Here is a 16,454-nt window from a genome sequence, read left to right on the forward strand (position 1 = left end):
GATTGCTTACCCTATTGTGTGTGTAGCGAAACGGGACGGAAGCGTACGTTTATGTTGTGATTATCGAGGGCTTAATGCGGAAAGTCAGATTGTCCCATTTCCTATGCAAAACGCAGAAGAGCTTCGATATAAGGCACGGGCAGCACGTTATTTGTCTACGCTAGATATTCTTAAGGGGTATTGGGAAATCCCTATGGAGAAGGAAAGTAGACATCTGACGAGTTTTGTTTCTCCGAAGGGTCAGTATCAGTGGAAAGTGATGCCGTTCGGTTTGTCAGGTGCTGCCGCAACTTTCCAAAGAGTTATGAATCAAGCTCTTAGACCACATAGTGATTATGCTGAAAGTTTCATCGATGATATAATTGTCTATTCGTCAACGTGGGAAGAACATCTTAAACATTTAAGAGCCGTACTCAGTACTTTACAGACATTGAACTTTACGGCTAATTTAGAGAAATGCTCTTTTGGCAAGTCGGAGGTAAAGTATTTAGGTCACATAGTAGGCTCAGGCAGACATGGCCCAGATCCAGAGAAATTGCAGGTCATTAAAAATTTGAAGCCACCTAGAACCAAAAAGGCATTAAGATCAGTTTTGGGGTTATATAATTACTATAGAGAGTATGTTCCGAATTATGCAAAAGTAGCTAGGCCGTTAACTGATCTCACGAGAAAATCTATACCTAATGATATACCTTGGGGGTCTGAAGCCGAGAAGGCATTCAAAGAATTAAAGGATGCTTTGTACACGGCATCGTCTTTATATACGCCGGATATACGGAAACCTTTTGAAATTAACACAGACGCCTCACTAATAGGTATTGGAGCGTGTTTACTTCAACGAGATGAGTATGGGAAAGCTAGACCGATAACATTTGCTAGCCAGAAATTAACTAGCGCTCAGTCTAAATGGAGCACTATAGAAAGAGAGGCGTATGCAATTATTTGGGCTCTCGACAAGTTCGAAACTTGGACATACGGAAATAAAATTTTGTTGCATACAGACCATAACCCATTAAAGTACTTAACCGAAGGGATACCCCGGAATGCTAGATTACAGAGATGGGCATTAGCTCTATCCCGCTTCCAAGTCACTGTAATGCATAAACCAGGAGCTAAAAACTCCGATGCAGACGCATTGTCGAGGATCCCTCACGAATGTATAAGTGACCAATAATCTGAACTAAATTGAAAAAAAAAAAGGAAACTAATGTTGGTATCATATATTTTTTTGTGTGTGTTTGTTTATTATTGTAACACTAGAAACGATAATGTTCAATGCTAGTATGGCAAAAAGTATATAGATATTGTAATTTTCATTTATTATTTTTTTTGTATTATTGTGGTTACTTTAGAAAAGATTGTGTTATTAGGGTATATTAGTAAACGAATTATTCCTTAAAGAAGTGTCAGTGAGTTGATATTGCAATGTTTTGTTTGTATCGCTGTAGAAATTTGGACATGTGCAGTTTTTATGTTTATGTGTTTTAAGTGTTCTTTTTTGTGTTAGTGTTTATAACTGTAGCATGACCCTTTTTTTTTTTTGCTCTCTGATTTTACTGTGATTCCTTGTGCGGTGTCCCGGAAAAGAGGGACTACCTGGTAAGTGCCAAAATAATATGGGTTTCAAATTTTTCGACTCAGTCGTAAATATTTACAAACCAGAGGGGAGGTGTGAAGTTCCTTCCCCTGATGAAAGACGAAGAACGGAAGTGACTTACCCCGGAAAAACCGGTCGAGGCAGGCTGGTGGGGAGAAGAAAGACTGGACGGAGAGGGCACGGGGAGTTGGACCGGCGAGCATGCCGTGTGAGAACGTAGAGAAAAAGAAATATATTTTAATTTCTTTTGCGCGCCTTGTATATATATATTGTATATAGTTTATGTTACAGTGTACTCGTTGTATGGTGTATCCATAGTGCAGTTTGTGTAATAAATTAGTGAAGAAAATGTCAAAGCGGACAACTGTTATTTTCCCACTATGGTAAGTTTACACAGAAGAACCCACCTCGTGTTTGAACGAGCGCGAGGCATGACACGTTGTACAATTAAATATTTTAAATTAGGGAGCATGAGAAGAAATTTATGAAGCAGGAAATTCGGACTTTGAATAAACATAAAATTAGAAGTAATCAGGAAGCACGAAAAATCAGCAACGTCTGCTCCGGAATCTGAACTCCGGTTGGTAATCGGAAGTGCCTTCAATTACACCACAAAGATTCGCAATATGAGAGAAGAAAATTCCTTACATTCTTCTCCACTTAAAGTGATCCAGTGGCCAAATCCGTATGACAACATATTATTGTTTACCACATTTTAGTTTGGGTGGCTTAGAGTCACCACATTTATCCCGAATCAGGAAACATAAACAATCAGCTATACCGCTCTCTTGTAATGGTAATAGGGAGACTTTCGGATCCGTCCAAGTGAAAGGATACTTTTTTAAAACTTGGACTGATCTGGCAGTTTAAATGAAGCTAGGGATATACACTTGATTCTTTGTTATTATAAAATTCGTGGACCTTAAGAAATAAATCACAACGAATTGCTTATGTGTAATTAAATTAGTAATTTTTATTACATTATTTTAAACTATAATTCTTCATTATATAAATTTTTATAAAGTGTAATCTATAATTTTTTACCGTTCTGGTATCTGCTCGCCATTTATAGTTAGCATGTAATAAATTTCAATTTCAGTTGCCCCTTCTGCATCTGCGTTACACTCAACGCCAGAAATGCATTGCTCATGGGCCACATTGTTCCCCCTTCCAATTCAGTGGATGGAGATCTAAGTCGTGTTTCCATTCTTTTTTACTTCCTTGTGTGAAGTAAAAAGGAAGTATTGTTATCGCGAAAAATTTCGGGTATCATATTTCATCGAAAATATCCATTTTGACCGCTATCGAATGCAATTTAACGATGTTTATGTTTGTGACATCCATGCATAAGAATAAAGGACCACAAGAAATTATAAAAATGATTTTAAATGAATTCTGAAGAAATTTTTTTTGTGGCATCTGTACCTATTTACCTAATATCTCACATAACTCAAATCAAAAACGAGAAACCTCAGAAAGTTGAAATTTTGTATATAGGACTGCTATGAAATGTAGATGTGCACCTTACCATTTTGGTTGTAATCAGCCGCACCAAAAGTATATAAATATATGCATACATATATATCCACTCTGTTACTAGGCTCAGTGAGGTCAGTTTCTTTATTCTTATATGTTTGTAAATTGTGCATTTTTTGCTTTAAATATTATTGACTTACGTTGTTTTTATCTTCCGTTTAAAGTTTTTATGCCTTTAGGTAACTTGCCTGCAATATCAACAATTTAAAAGTTTTTTAAGTGCGGCTAAGCCTAATTTTTGATTAGCACGGCAGCCATATTTGTTTACATTTGAAACTTAGCAAAATAGTTGATTTGCTGCCAATCTAGAGAAATTAAGCTTCGCAACAACAAAGTAATGTCTTCTTTTATTATTGCGAATTAAATTATGCTTAATTCATTCTGGAATTATCATTTAAGTTATTAGCTTGTTTTTGCACAAGTGTAATTTTAATTGTAAAAATTGTTTTTTTAATTGTTTTAACTGTACTTGGTGTTTTATGTTTTTCTATATCTTTCTATTTTTAATGACATGCGACATGCGACGGAGGACGTGGGCACCACACCTTTACCATATGGTTAATTGGTGTAGCGCCACGTCCACCAGTATCTATAGTCGAACTTGAGAGCCACACGTGGGTCTCGCACGGGGCGCCGAAACCCAGCGTCCGGTATACCCCGAGGACGGTCCCACTGACCAAAAGCGCCCTCCGGGGATATTCTCCCATCCGCTTGTCCGAGCCTCTGTATTTGTTGTTGTATATATAGAAAATTACATGGTCTAACAAGGGTCATCACTGCATTTGCAAGCTGGGAAAGTCTAAGGCAAGATTGATAATGGCATTATTACATATTGTTGACAAACTATTGCTGCGTAACAATGGCATACATTATATATTTTACGTACATTATACATACATTATATATACATTACACATACATTAATCATTATTACATTATACAGTATTATATTATTACATTCATTTGTATCCTTATTGGGACCCAAATTACTTAATTTGAATTACTTAATTAGAGAGTATTCAGATACATTATTGCATATCGTTCTTAAGGCCCGTTTCCACTGCTGCGTATGCGTTTCTCCAATCAGCGAGCGAATTCACTTTGATTGACATCTATGAGAAATATTTTGAATTTTTATGTATTTTTGACTTGCCGCGAAGAGAGAACAGAATTAATTAGTAGCGTATGCGCATTAGGTAAGTGGCGTGAAAAAACTGCGTCTTTATTATTTGTTTAATTTCTCTTAAACATCGTTTTAGATTTATTATAGTATTTGAAAAGAACATGTGATATAATCACATGGTCAGGTGATATAATTTTCAGGTGATAAATCAGGTGATATAATTTTTGTGCACTCTGAGTTGTAAAATGAATAAGATGTAATGCTGTTAAGTGAACCTAGCGCCGAAGTGTCGCTATGGTAAATAAATATAGTGAACATTAAAGAGTGGGTTTATTCTGTTGTGGTTTATGCGCTATCGACGAAATAGACTTAATTCAAAATTCGTTAACTGTTAATTCAATATGTTTAAATGAAATGCAGGAAAATTGCGTATAATTTATTTGTACAAGGAAGTCAAGGGATGTACACATCAGGTTTTTCTATACATCCAATCCAATCATGTCAAGACTTCCAAATGTATATCATCACAAGGCATACGAAACGTTGGCATTTAAATTTATTCAGAAACCTTAAAATAACATCAGTGAACTATTTTAATGCAACACTTTTCACGCAATACCTTCTGATGTATATTCTACTGCATCATATTGCTAATAAACCCTTTGAAACTTTTCAAAAAGTCATATTTTTCTGAATTTTTATTTTGGCTTACAACATAGCACTTAATAAACGCTCATAGTCAATCAGTAAACGTGGCGTTCTCCAGTAATGTTATGCACACCAGACCGTTGATTATCTATATATCCGTTGACATAGATATATGTTATCTTGTCCCTGAACAACCGAAAGCTGTAATAATATGTTTGTAACCATGTTCACAATTTCATTTATTACTTTCATCATGGAAACTATACACACAATATTCAAACAATCGCGAAATGAAAATACATAAAATGTAAAATGAAAATGCTTTGTTTAATGTTATGTTATTGAAATGCTTTTCTAACTGAATAGTCAATATTTATTTATATTTTTAAGTGCATAATTATTTTAAATGTATAATCTTCGATGAGATGAGTGTATATAAATTATATATTCTTTCAGTCAACAATAATTTTATTCATTTTTTATCCTTTAAATTTAAAAGTGATTTTTTTTTTCTGACACGTCTTTACTTCTAAGACCACTTAAAAATAAATTAATGTAAATTCCTTTGCAGATTCTTATTGGGATTTCCACAAATGGTCAATAGAAAATTCTGGAAAATTTTGGGAAGAAATATGGAATTACTTCGGCATGATCGTATCTAAACCTTATGAACAGATAATCGCATTTTTATTGAAAAAAGCGTTACAGTTATAATATTACAGTAAAGGGAAGCTAAACACTGTGATCAAAAGTCGAAATTTCTGTATTTCTTTAATTTTATTTTAAAGAGAAATAGATTTCTCCCTATATGACATGCTATGCATTCTTATTTACAAAACTGCTTGAAGGTACCGTTATTGTTTGTAAATATTCAGGATATATTAATGTATAATTTATGTATACTTAATGATATATTTAAGGAATTACAAAGATTTGATACACACACATATTTATCTACAATACACATATATATAACAACACATATATAAACAGAACACATAAGTAAGGGGTTGGACAAAAATGTGGCAACACCGAAATATAACATGTTGGGCGGTGACTAACAGAAATCCATGTGTAGGAAAACCGTTGGCATTCAAAACAGCTTGCAGTCTTCTCGGTATGTATAATTAGAGGTCTTGTACGATTTCATAGGTATCTTGTACAATTCTTCCTGTAAAACGTTGGTACGTTCAATTAACGATGATGATGGTAAATAGCGCTCACGCAGATTTCTCTTCAAAGTACCTTATAGTATTTGAAAATAATGATGATATGTGGTGGTATACTCTGGTGACCGTGATAGATGGGACAGTTTAGCCTCATGGTCATAAAACCAGCCCTGGACAATGTGAACTAAGTGAATATGAGCTCTATCGTCTTGGGATACAGCATCACATTGGGAAACAAAATTTTTACCATGGGATGGACGTGATCAGCTGAAATAGTCACATAATTCTTATCACATAATATGACATAATAATCACATAATGAGGCCTTGCACAGTAATGATGGGTCACATGGAGTATTACGATATGGCTGTCCAAACCAAGACCAAAACCCCGCCATGTTTCACTGCCGGCAGCAAAACGTTTCTATCATACGCTTAGGACAGCACTGGCCAGACGTAAACCCTCACACTGTTTCCGAGTCCCGTAAGACTCGGAAAAAGTGTGAGGAGAGACTCTTCCGAACAAATGGCAGTTTTCTATACCTTTTCGTTACAGGTTTAATGATTTCGGCGCCACTTTTTCCTCTTACAGGGATTTAGAACCCTGATGAGTAGCTTTTGCATCGTCTAAAAATACCCTGCTCGTATGGATACCAAAAATACCCTACTCCCTTCGTACTATTTTTGTGCTTACAGAGTTTTCGAGCGCGACATTGAGCTAAGCAGTCTACGGCATTGAATGCAGCGATAGAGTGCGACATTGAGTACAGCAGTCATTGTCGTTCTCTTATTTATCATCATAATCCTCCTCAATGATCGTCTCTCATGATCACTCAACACACATTTTTAACTGCTTTAAGATTTAGGGGATGTAATTTTGTAGGATTTCCTGTTAAAAATCTCAAATACTGTGCCTCTTGAAACACCAAACACTTCAGCTACCTTGTTTACGGAAGCAACCACCATACTAATACCAACAGTTTGCCCACTTTCGAATTCATTTGGCTCTGACATGACGCATTCGCTCATGCACAGAAAATTATCTCGATAACGAAAGACAGTTGCGACGTATCGAGGATGTTGTACAGGTGGCGTTAGGGACGAAACATATTATCGTCACCATCAGTTTTTTTCAGGGTGTGTGTGTGTGTGTGTGTGTGTCTATTGAGAATATGGCAAAGCACACTAGGGCTATCTGCCTAAGGGGAGGGATGCCTTCGTGGAGGACTTTCTAAAGGAAACTGACTCGTATACACGTTACACATGGGGGAAACTACGAAAACGCCCATGCAGCCAGCCCGTTCGCGGGATTCGAACCTCGGACCGAACTACCAGTGTTCAGCGATTTTACCGCTCGGCCACCAATTTTTTCAGGAAAAAACATTTCAGTTCAAACATGCATTTTAAGAGGTGTTTCCATATTTTTGTCCAAACCACACACATATATATATATATATATACTTATATATATATATGTGTGTGTGTGTGTATATATATGTGTGTGGTAGTACCTTATACAAAAGACATCTAAGAAACTACTTGAAAGGACAGAACATTTAATTACATTTAAAGTAGTTACATTTTTAACAAATAAGTTAGTATAAACTGAATAAACTTCTTCGATACATTTTTATTTACGTTGTAGAGTTGCGCGCCTCCAACCTGCACGCAACAAAGTGGTGACTGCTGAAACTGGAAATTAGACAGAGTCTTGCGAAGGGTTTAAGTCCCTTTTTATTCAACTTTAGAAATCACAAATGCGTGCTCTTGACGCTCACAAACTACGCCGACCCGGCGGTAAAATAAAAATAAGAACCTGAAAAGAAATACTAACAAGCTACTAACTACGAGGCTCTCTAAACGTAACTAACCTCACCGCGTTCTAAAATACCGCTGATAATTCAGCAAACTCTGAAGATTACGTTGAAAGATTAACAATTTTGCAGAGGCAAGCACACTGGCCGAAACGCGTGGTTCTTCAATTTCTAACTCACTACCTCCGCGCTCGTGAAGTAAGAAAAGCACACCTTCGAACTCGTTTCCTTTCTATTTAACTCAGAATACTTCCGCTGATAATTTGAATCCTTGCGCGTTCTACTAAAATTTACATACTCTGGCATTGGCAGTTCCAGGGGAAAGTAAGGCTTGACAGGAAAGATAGTTTAAACTTAAAATAAATGTTAGTTAAAATAAATATAAACCCTACATTTGCCGCTGCCAGAATTTGGAAAACTTGGAAGCAGGTCCTACAAACGACCTGTTGTAAAGTTTCTACAATTCTGAACTAACTTTTAAGAGCCTCGTTTACATAAAAAAATCTTATGTCACAAAAGGTATACTAAATTTATCTAGATACTTATTTAAATCTCTCTTCTTACAGCTACTTTTCCTGGACTTCAGCAATCAATCTTGTTTTTTTCCTTCCAGCATCTGGAAGGAATAAGTATCAGTATCTTTCTAAATACATTATAATTTACACTTTCTTGACACTGAAGAAATTTTTGTTTTTAAATGATTCGCTTTCCTTAGTTACTGCTTAATTCACATTCATTCAAGTATTCAAGCATTAATTTAACTTTACCCTGGCTCTCCACCATGTGTGGTGTCAAACGGGAATATTCGTGTTTTAGTATTGCAACACTTCCCCTAAACACAATGATTTGTTAGAATTCAACGACCAAATAGACACACCTTACTCGACATTCTAACACTCGATGAGCTACTTTAACATTCTTAAAATTCAAGTGTAGGTGGAGAACCCTACAAAATACATTCATTCTAACTTCCCCCTCATTCATCTTTAGACATGCAGGCTTTCGCACTAAAGCATGATTTTATTTACAGTTTAATACTTAAATTCGAATTCATTGCTTTTGAGCATTTAAGCATTTAGCATCTAAAATGCTCTGCTTCTAGACTAAATTCTACTTTTACATAACTTTCAAGTATTTACGTATATTTACAAAATTTTAATACATATGATTTTTACAATTTACCATAAAATGAATAAGAGAAAAATAAATTTTTACTTTACTCATTCTTCGCCAAGCTGGCGGCACTGAAACTAAAATTCTTATTAATACAAGAATACGAAGTTATTTTTATCTTCGGCCAAATTTTGGCTTTAACATAAGAGAATTAGTCTTTCGACCAACAGAAACTGCTTGTTCTTAGATTTTATACTGAAAGAAAATAATACTTTTGCCTTAGCTAAATAAAGTAAAACAAAACTAATTCTCAACCGAAACACATTGACTTTCGTCAAAATATAGAACTTTGTATTTACGCATAACATTTCGGAATAAAAGAAAAAAAAATTATAGAGAATTTTAACTTATCTTTGAGTTTTCGATGTTTGGAACTCCGTCATTCTTTTCTGGCAGAACTGTTCCCACGTTATAGGTTTCATGGACGTTAATCTTCTCCTTAATGACCTCCGAGTGTCGTCCACATTAATTTTTCGTTTTCGTCCTCTGCATGCTGGCCTCTTGGCGTAGTAGTCGTCGGGTTGCTGTCTTTTTCGTTTTTCCCTTGGATTGCTGGTCTTGGCGTCCTCCGGTCTGGAGTCATTCTTGAATTTCTTCTGTTGGTGCTGGTCTTTTCGTTCCTCCTGCTGTCTTTTGATCTTCGGGAACGGCGGCCTTGTTTGCACCTGACTCTCTGGCCGTGGGAGCGTTCTCCTTGATGTATAATTTCTACTGCAATACGTTGTAGGTGGTGTTTTCCTCTTTACCAAGGTTTCTTTACGCGGCGGCTTTGCGTTCTTGTTTTTCTTAAATGCTGGAGTCTGAAAGTTTTCGTTTTTTCTTTTCGGTACCGTCGTTGTAGAAGGGCTAGGTCTCTCTTCAGTTCTCTGCTTCTTGGGTGGTGGAACGGGTGACGTTATTTCTGGACCTTCTACTTCTTTTAGGCTTGAGTCCTGCAAGAAACGTTTAAGGATTTCAAAATCATTTTGATTATAGTATTTTTTCACCTGGTCGGGACTTGCTTTACAGATTTCCCCTCTCTCGTTCTTAAGGTACAATACGACTCCTTTGATTTCCTGAATTACATAGGGGCCTTCAAATTTTGGAGCTAACTTTGCAGTAAAATTGTCTGGGGCACTTGATAAAGAAAATTTCCGCTTCAATACTTTATCCCCAACTTTAAAATCTGCTTCACGGAGTTTTCTATCGTAATATATTTTTTGCTTATTTCTTGCCGTATACGAGCTTTTAAGCGCCTGGTCAATAAGTTTTTGCACATCTTTCTGTTTAAATTCTTGCTCTCTTTGTTGCACAAAGAATAATTTATCTAAAGGCGTAATTAACTTTCGGCCTAAAAATAATTCTGCTGGGGTTTTTCCCGTAGTATCGTGATTTGCCGTTCTTAAAGCATAAGCTAACTCATTTATGTAGCCATCCCAGCGCTTGTGATGTGTGCTAACGCAACTGCGAATTATTTTTACAATGCTTTTATTAACTCTTTCTGCTATGTTTGCCTGTGGTCTATACGGAACTGTAGTAAAAATATATTAGTATCTGTGGTAAAAAATAATTATGGCACCATATGTGGTGAAATATTAATTGAGAAAAGCTATAAGTAGTGAAAATATTTATATTTTTTAATTTTTTAGTAAGTAATTATCAGCGATGAAATTACAACAATGATTAAGAGTACATCACGTTGTTTCCGCAATAACCCGAATGACAGGGATAAAATATGTGACCCACAGAGGACAGCAAAATAAAGTACTTACCCCAAAGTATGACAACTGTATGTTACCAAATCAATTATATTTTATTCTTCATCTTTGATATTGAATTAAGTATTAATATAAACAAAGGCGAATAAATTTGAACATCAAGCACGAGTGATGCGCATCACCAGAATTAACGTTGCACTCAGAATAAAGTCAATCTTTCTTGATCCACTCGAAACAAAGTCTTGGTGTAAAAGGAACAATCAAAATTTGATGGCAGTCATTAAGCATACTTGATCAATCCTGGTATTTCTGCATTTTCTTCTTTAGATCAGGAAGTTTCAGGTTTCACAAACACGTGCTGCGAAGATTTCTCAAAAGGAGGAAGAAGCCGAACAAAATTTATCTTCTGCAGCAATGTACAGGAAACAGGAGTAATTATTTTCTTGAATCTTCATGTAAAAATCTCACTAAAAGGATTTTCATCTATGGCAGATAGCATCGAAGGAACAGCAAAGCGAAGCAGGAAAATGGCACATCATATTGGCCAGGGAGAGGACAGACCGAAGCCCGTCCTACACCCCCGAACGCCAGCAGCAGAAGAGGAAAAAAACCGGTCCAACAACTGCCACCAAAGGCTTGGACGATACGATGACAATTCTTGAAGCGATATCGTCTGATGGTAGATGCCGGCTTGCTAGCACATTCCCTCCGGCCAAAGAAAAAGCACAGATCACCGCATGAACACTGCACTTCACTGACGCTGAGCACTGTATGATAAATTTCACCGAAACACAGTTCATTGCACGATAAATTTACTGACGCACAACACTGATTACAAGTATGATCTGGTATAATAGTTAAATCAAATGAAAAATAGTCAAAAATTATTTTATCATAATTTCACTGTCTGGGATAAGTGCTACACATATGAAGTACAATCAAAAATTAATAACTGATACATATCATACAAGTTACTCATATAATTACAGCATACACTTTCATTACAATCTGTAGTCAAGTTACAATTTTCTCTTTGTAAATGGAAATTGTAAGCTAATGCCTATTTTTACATTCATACATTTTCACTGTTAAAGACAACTCTGCATTAATGATCATTTTCTTGACAAGTTTCTAATTATACAGATTCTATAAATTCTTCTGGATGACATCAATTTGCCCTTGAAATTACTAAATTCATCTAGACCAATTACTCTACAATTGCATTTTTTTTACATTAATTTTCTTCTTCCTCTTTTTATTATTGTTATATATGTATATATATTTTACTACTCAAGCTTGTTTTAGTAGCACAATTTTCATGTCTAGCTCGTTACTTGTAATGATCACTAAGTGTACTGCACACTTTTTTTTTTTTTTTTTGTAAATTCCACGACATTAGTCAACCCGGACCAGCCTGCAGCCAACCAAACGTGTGAGTGAAGGTGGCCAACCGACACCCACACTGATCAAGAAATCTCAAAAAAAAAATTCTTTTGTTGGAAATAAATCCACTAATTTCCTAACACTTACAAATGTGTGTATGTTTTCTATTTATTTATTTTTTCTAACTTAGTGAACAAGAAAAACAAGCTCGATGAAATAAATGTTCTTAATTAATCAAATTGAACCTTGGATCAACTCTTTTAAATAATTTGCTACAATGAATTTTTGTAGTTTTGTTGTCTTCGATGTTTTGAATTAAGTAGTTTTTATTTCGAAAAATTTTTATTATTTTGAAAGGTCCATTGAATTTTGGCTGAAAAGCATGAGGTGGTTGTAAAGCCTTTAAAAATACCTCATCTCCAATATTAAATTTTGGTGGTTCTCTGCCTTTAACAACTTTATTTTGAGACTGAAAATATTTTTCTTCGTTTTGTTTCACTAATTCTCTAGTAGCTTTAATGTGTTCTCTCTGACGTAACAAAGGATTATCTACCGTTGCCGGTTCATTATTTGTATCTAGAGGTGTATTGAGTTCTCGCCCAAAAAATAACTGTGCGGGAGTAAAACCTGTCACTATGTGTTTAGAATTGTTGTAATATAGTTTGAAAAAAGCTAATCTATCTGACCATTCGATTACCTTATTGGATAAAGAAGCTATGCTTTCTTTCATAGTTCGATGAACTCTTTCTATGATTCCTTTAGACTGTGGATAATAAATGGAGCTTTTTCGGTGTTCAATATTGAGATCTTTTAGAAATTTTTCAAATTCAGCTGAACAAAAATTTGAAGCATTATCAGATAAAATTACTTTTGGAATACCAAATTTTGAAAAATAAAGATTCATACACCTTATTATTGTAGCAGAGGTAATATTTGCCAGAGGAATAGCTTCTAAATATCTTGAATAGTGATCAATAATAGTTAGAATGAAAAATTTCCCATCATGTGATCTGGGCAATTTACCCACAATGTCAATTGCTAACATTTCTCCAGGTGCTAAATCAGATTTTTTTATATTGCTTGTAATTGTTTTACATGACCTTGGTTTATTCTCCAAACACTGTTGACATTTTTCACAAAAGTTTTTTGTATCTAAAAACATGCCCTTCCAGAAATACTTTTTCTTAATGAATTCATAAGTTTTACTAGTACCAAAATGCGGAGCATGAGCAATCTCTAAACAAGGTTTTACTAAAGAATTTGGAAGTAGAATTTTATTTTCTAAATGCCTTGTCTTTAAATGATGCGCTCTAGGTCTTAATTTTATCATTACTACACCATTTTTTGTGTCAATAAAATATTTTCCACAAGTATTAGCTTTATTATTATTAATTTGGCTTAAGATATCCTTAATAGTTTTGTCATTTTTTTGGTGATTAACTATATTTTGGATGCTTAACTGAGTATTATCTGAATGAAATAAGTTGATATTGTTTACACTATGAGATGCTTCAGGAACTCTAGAAAGAAAATCTGCAGGATTGGAAAAACCAGGTATATGTTTTAGAGAGTAATCAAAATCCTGTAAATACAACAACCATCTGGCAACAATGTCAGGCTGCTTATCCAGCTGCATATGAAAAGTGAGTGGTCTAGCTTATGGCATAAATATTCGTCACCGGAATGAATCATCACATGGAATCGCCGTCGCTTTGTCTTGAAAAACCCTGCCCAGAAAACTGCCGATATTATCGGCATCTTATCCAGGATCGAAGCAAAATACGAGCTGCTTAATCCGGTTGTACGTCAAGTTACAAATTTAACATCCTGTGATTCCGCTATCTCCAGTTCGCGAGAATGTCTATCAGAATTCCTCAATATATGCTGTTTGTAAATATTTTTTGCCCAAAGGAACATTAGCCGAAATACTCTCGAAAGTTGTATGTGTGCGTAAATAAAAAAAAGTACACTTAGCGTAATATAAAATCTGGACGCTTTCAGATTATTTTAACTCTTTTTTTTACTTTTGTTATAAATTGTTGGTGCTCAAAATGTCAAACGGAAGAAAATGTTAGGAAGTACTCCTTTGAACTTTAATGTTTTAAATTATTGTCTCTTGACGAGTCGATTTGAAGCATTAAAGTATGAATAATTAATTTGCATTTTCATAGTTTTAATTTCAAATGTTTTAAAAAATTTCATTATTTACTAAACTTTTAATTTCCATTTTACTTCTTTCTAAAATTTACTAGTCCTAATATTTAACTTTTAAATTCATTTTAAACACGTTTTCTAGGATATCGTATTCAATTATATTCTGATTTTAAATTGTAGCTTATAAGACGTAAGAACTATCAATATTTAGTGAAAGAGTTTGGTGAATGCGAAACTGAAAAAATTTATTCTTTGAGTTTTAAGTAGAGATATGCATTTTCAGGTAAGCTGAAAAATTTTAAATCGAATTTCTTGAAACAAGGTTTGCTTCAGAGAAGTAATGAATTTTAATCCAAATATAATCCAATCTAGTACCAAGTATGAATTATTGGGAAATGGCTGATCACCAGTTTTTCCATCTCTTTCTGTGGTATAAATGGTTGAACATTTTATTATGTGAAGATAGTTCTATGTTATTGTGCCCATCCGGCATAAATTTGATTGAGCCAGATAAACTACTGATCTCAGTGGTATTCGATAACTAAACATATGTTAAATAAAACTGCGCTGTCTCTTTGAGGCAAAGCGGTGGTTATTAACAAATATAAGATCACTGTTTGCCATTGCGTTGTCGGTGTTTTTCGGAATTTAGATTTGTAATGCGACTGAAGGCAGTTCAGTTAATGTTGAAACTTTCACTCAGTTTGATCGGTTTGTAGAAGATAAAATAACTATAGTGGGCATTTTCAAATGACGTTAACAAGCATCTAATTGAAGTTATAATACAGCTCCGCGCGAATAGTAGTAGTAAAGCTTTCCTAATTCGTAACTGTTGTGCATTTTCCTACTTTAAAGATGAAGGTCATTCAACTATGTTTTTAGCACTGAAATAAATTTAGGACATTATTAAAAGTGGCTATTAGTTTAAGTAGCTTGCTGCTGTACATCGCCTATTGTCTTAAAAGTAGTCAATCTTTTGTAAACTGTGGGATGAATATTGCACCCATAATGATGTGTCAATCAAATATTGCGTCTTCAGAATTTCTTTATTCGACAATAAAATTATGTTGACCTCGGCCACGTCTGTTTGGATGTCCATCATTTCATCTACGCAATAAAGCCTTCACAGTTCAATGGAAAGAACCATCAACAAAGCATTCCAGCTATTCCAAAATTATTTCGTAACGGATATTTTCTCACATACCTATTCCCAAACGGGTATTTTATCTAATATCCGTTTATTAAATTCAAGAACGGGTTCCGCTTCAAATTCAGAAACAAACATTGAAATTATAATATAGACGTTTTCTTTTTATATTTGAAATGAAATAATTTCCATTATAGTTGAATCGAATTATTCTATTTCTCGTCGATAGCTGCAAACCACGATAAAATAATACCACACATATTATAGAAACAACGAAATCTAACTTTCAATACATTTATTTTCCATAACGACACTCTAGCGCTAGGTTTCTTTTTTACAGCGTAACATATGAATTGCAACTTCGATTGTGGAACAAAAATCAAGTTTCTCACAGACTCTAATTCAGCGCCGATTCTGGTGCCGCATGCGCTATTTGACAAGAATTTCCTCTGTCGCCAAGTATTTCTCAGCTAATACAAAACAATAGTGATGATTTCAGCGAACTCACATATTTTCGTATTTAGAATAAAGGGCTGAATTGCAATGCAATATAATTACAATTTCTCGAATTAATAATCTTACTCGGTTCAGAATAAATACTGCCTAATTTTGTGAACGCAATTATCAACTCGAAAATGGTAAGATAATTTCTGGTTATGGAGAATTATATTTCTTATCACGGTTTCCTCTGAAATAATTTTGATATTTATGATTAAATATTTCAAAATTCCTAATGCACTTAAATAAAAATATTAAGTGGAATTAAAATTTCAGTTCACAAAGAGATGTAGACTATGATCATATCACAGAGGTGCTAAGCAAGATAATTACTACTTAAATATAAATTACTAAACATTAAAGTACTACTATAAAATTACAAAACTATTAAAGAAAATAAATAAGTACATAATTAGGATTACTACTTAAAAGCAAATTTTAAAGCTTTTTTAATTACTTAATTATTTTTGAATTTTCAAGATCTTTGATGTTTAAATAAATATTTCAAGTGAATAA

The 16,454-nt window shown here is 34.4% G+C and overlaps 1 protein-coding gene across 3 annotated transcripts in view; it reads left to right on the forward strand.

Moving 5' to 3' along the window:
- The window catches only part of LOC118200559 (acetoacetyl-CoA synthetase-like), a 94,307-nt gene that overhangs the window by 15,451 nt on the left and 62,402 nt on the right, over window positions 1-16,454 (forward strand). The window contains exon 3 of one of the 3 annotated variants that reach the window (XM_035372518.2): window positions 5,476-5,716. The exons of the other annotated variants lie outside the window; for them this stretch is intronic. Coding sequence (XP_035228409.1) covers window positions 5,476-5,618 — 143 coding nt within the window. The 3' untranslated portion in view covers window positions 5,619-5,716. Of the gene's footprint in view, window positions 1-5,475; window positions 5,717-16,454 lie in introns of those variants that run through there. 3 annotated transcript variants of the gene reach the window in all.

This window comes from Stegodyphus dumicola, chromosome 10 (assembly GCF_044657685.1).
Source record: "Stegodyphus dumicola isolate Sdum_Otavi_A_Nest chromosome 10, ASM4465768v1".
Lineage (NCBI taxonomy): Eukaryota > Metazoa > Arthropoda > Arachnida > Araneae > Eresidae > Stegodyphus > Stegodyphus dumicola.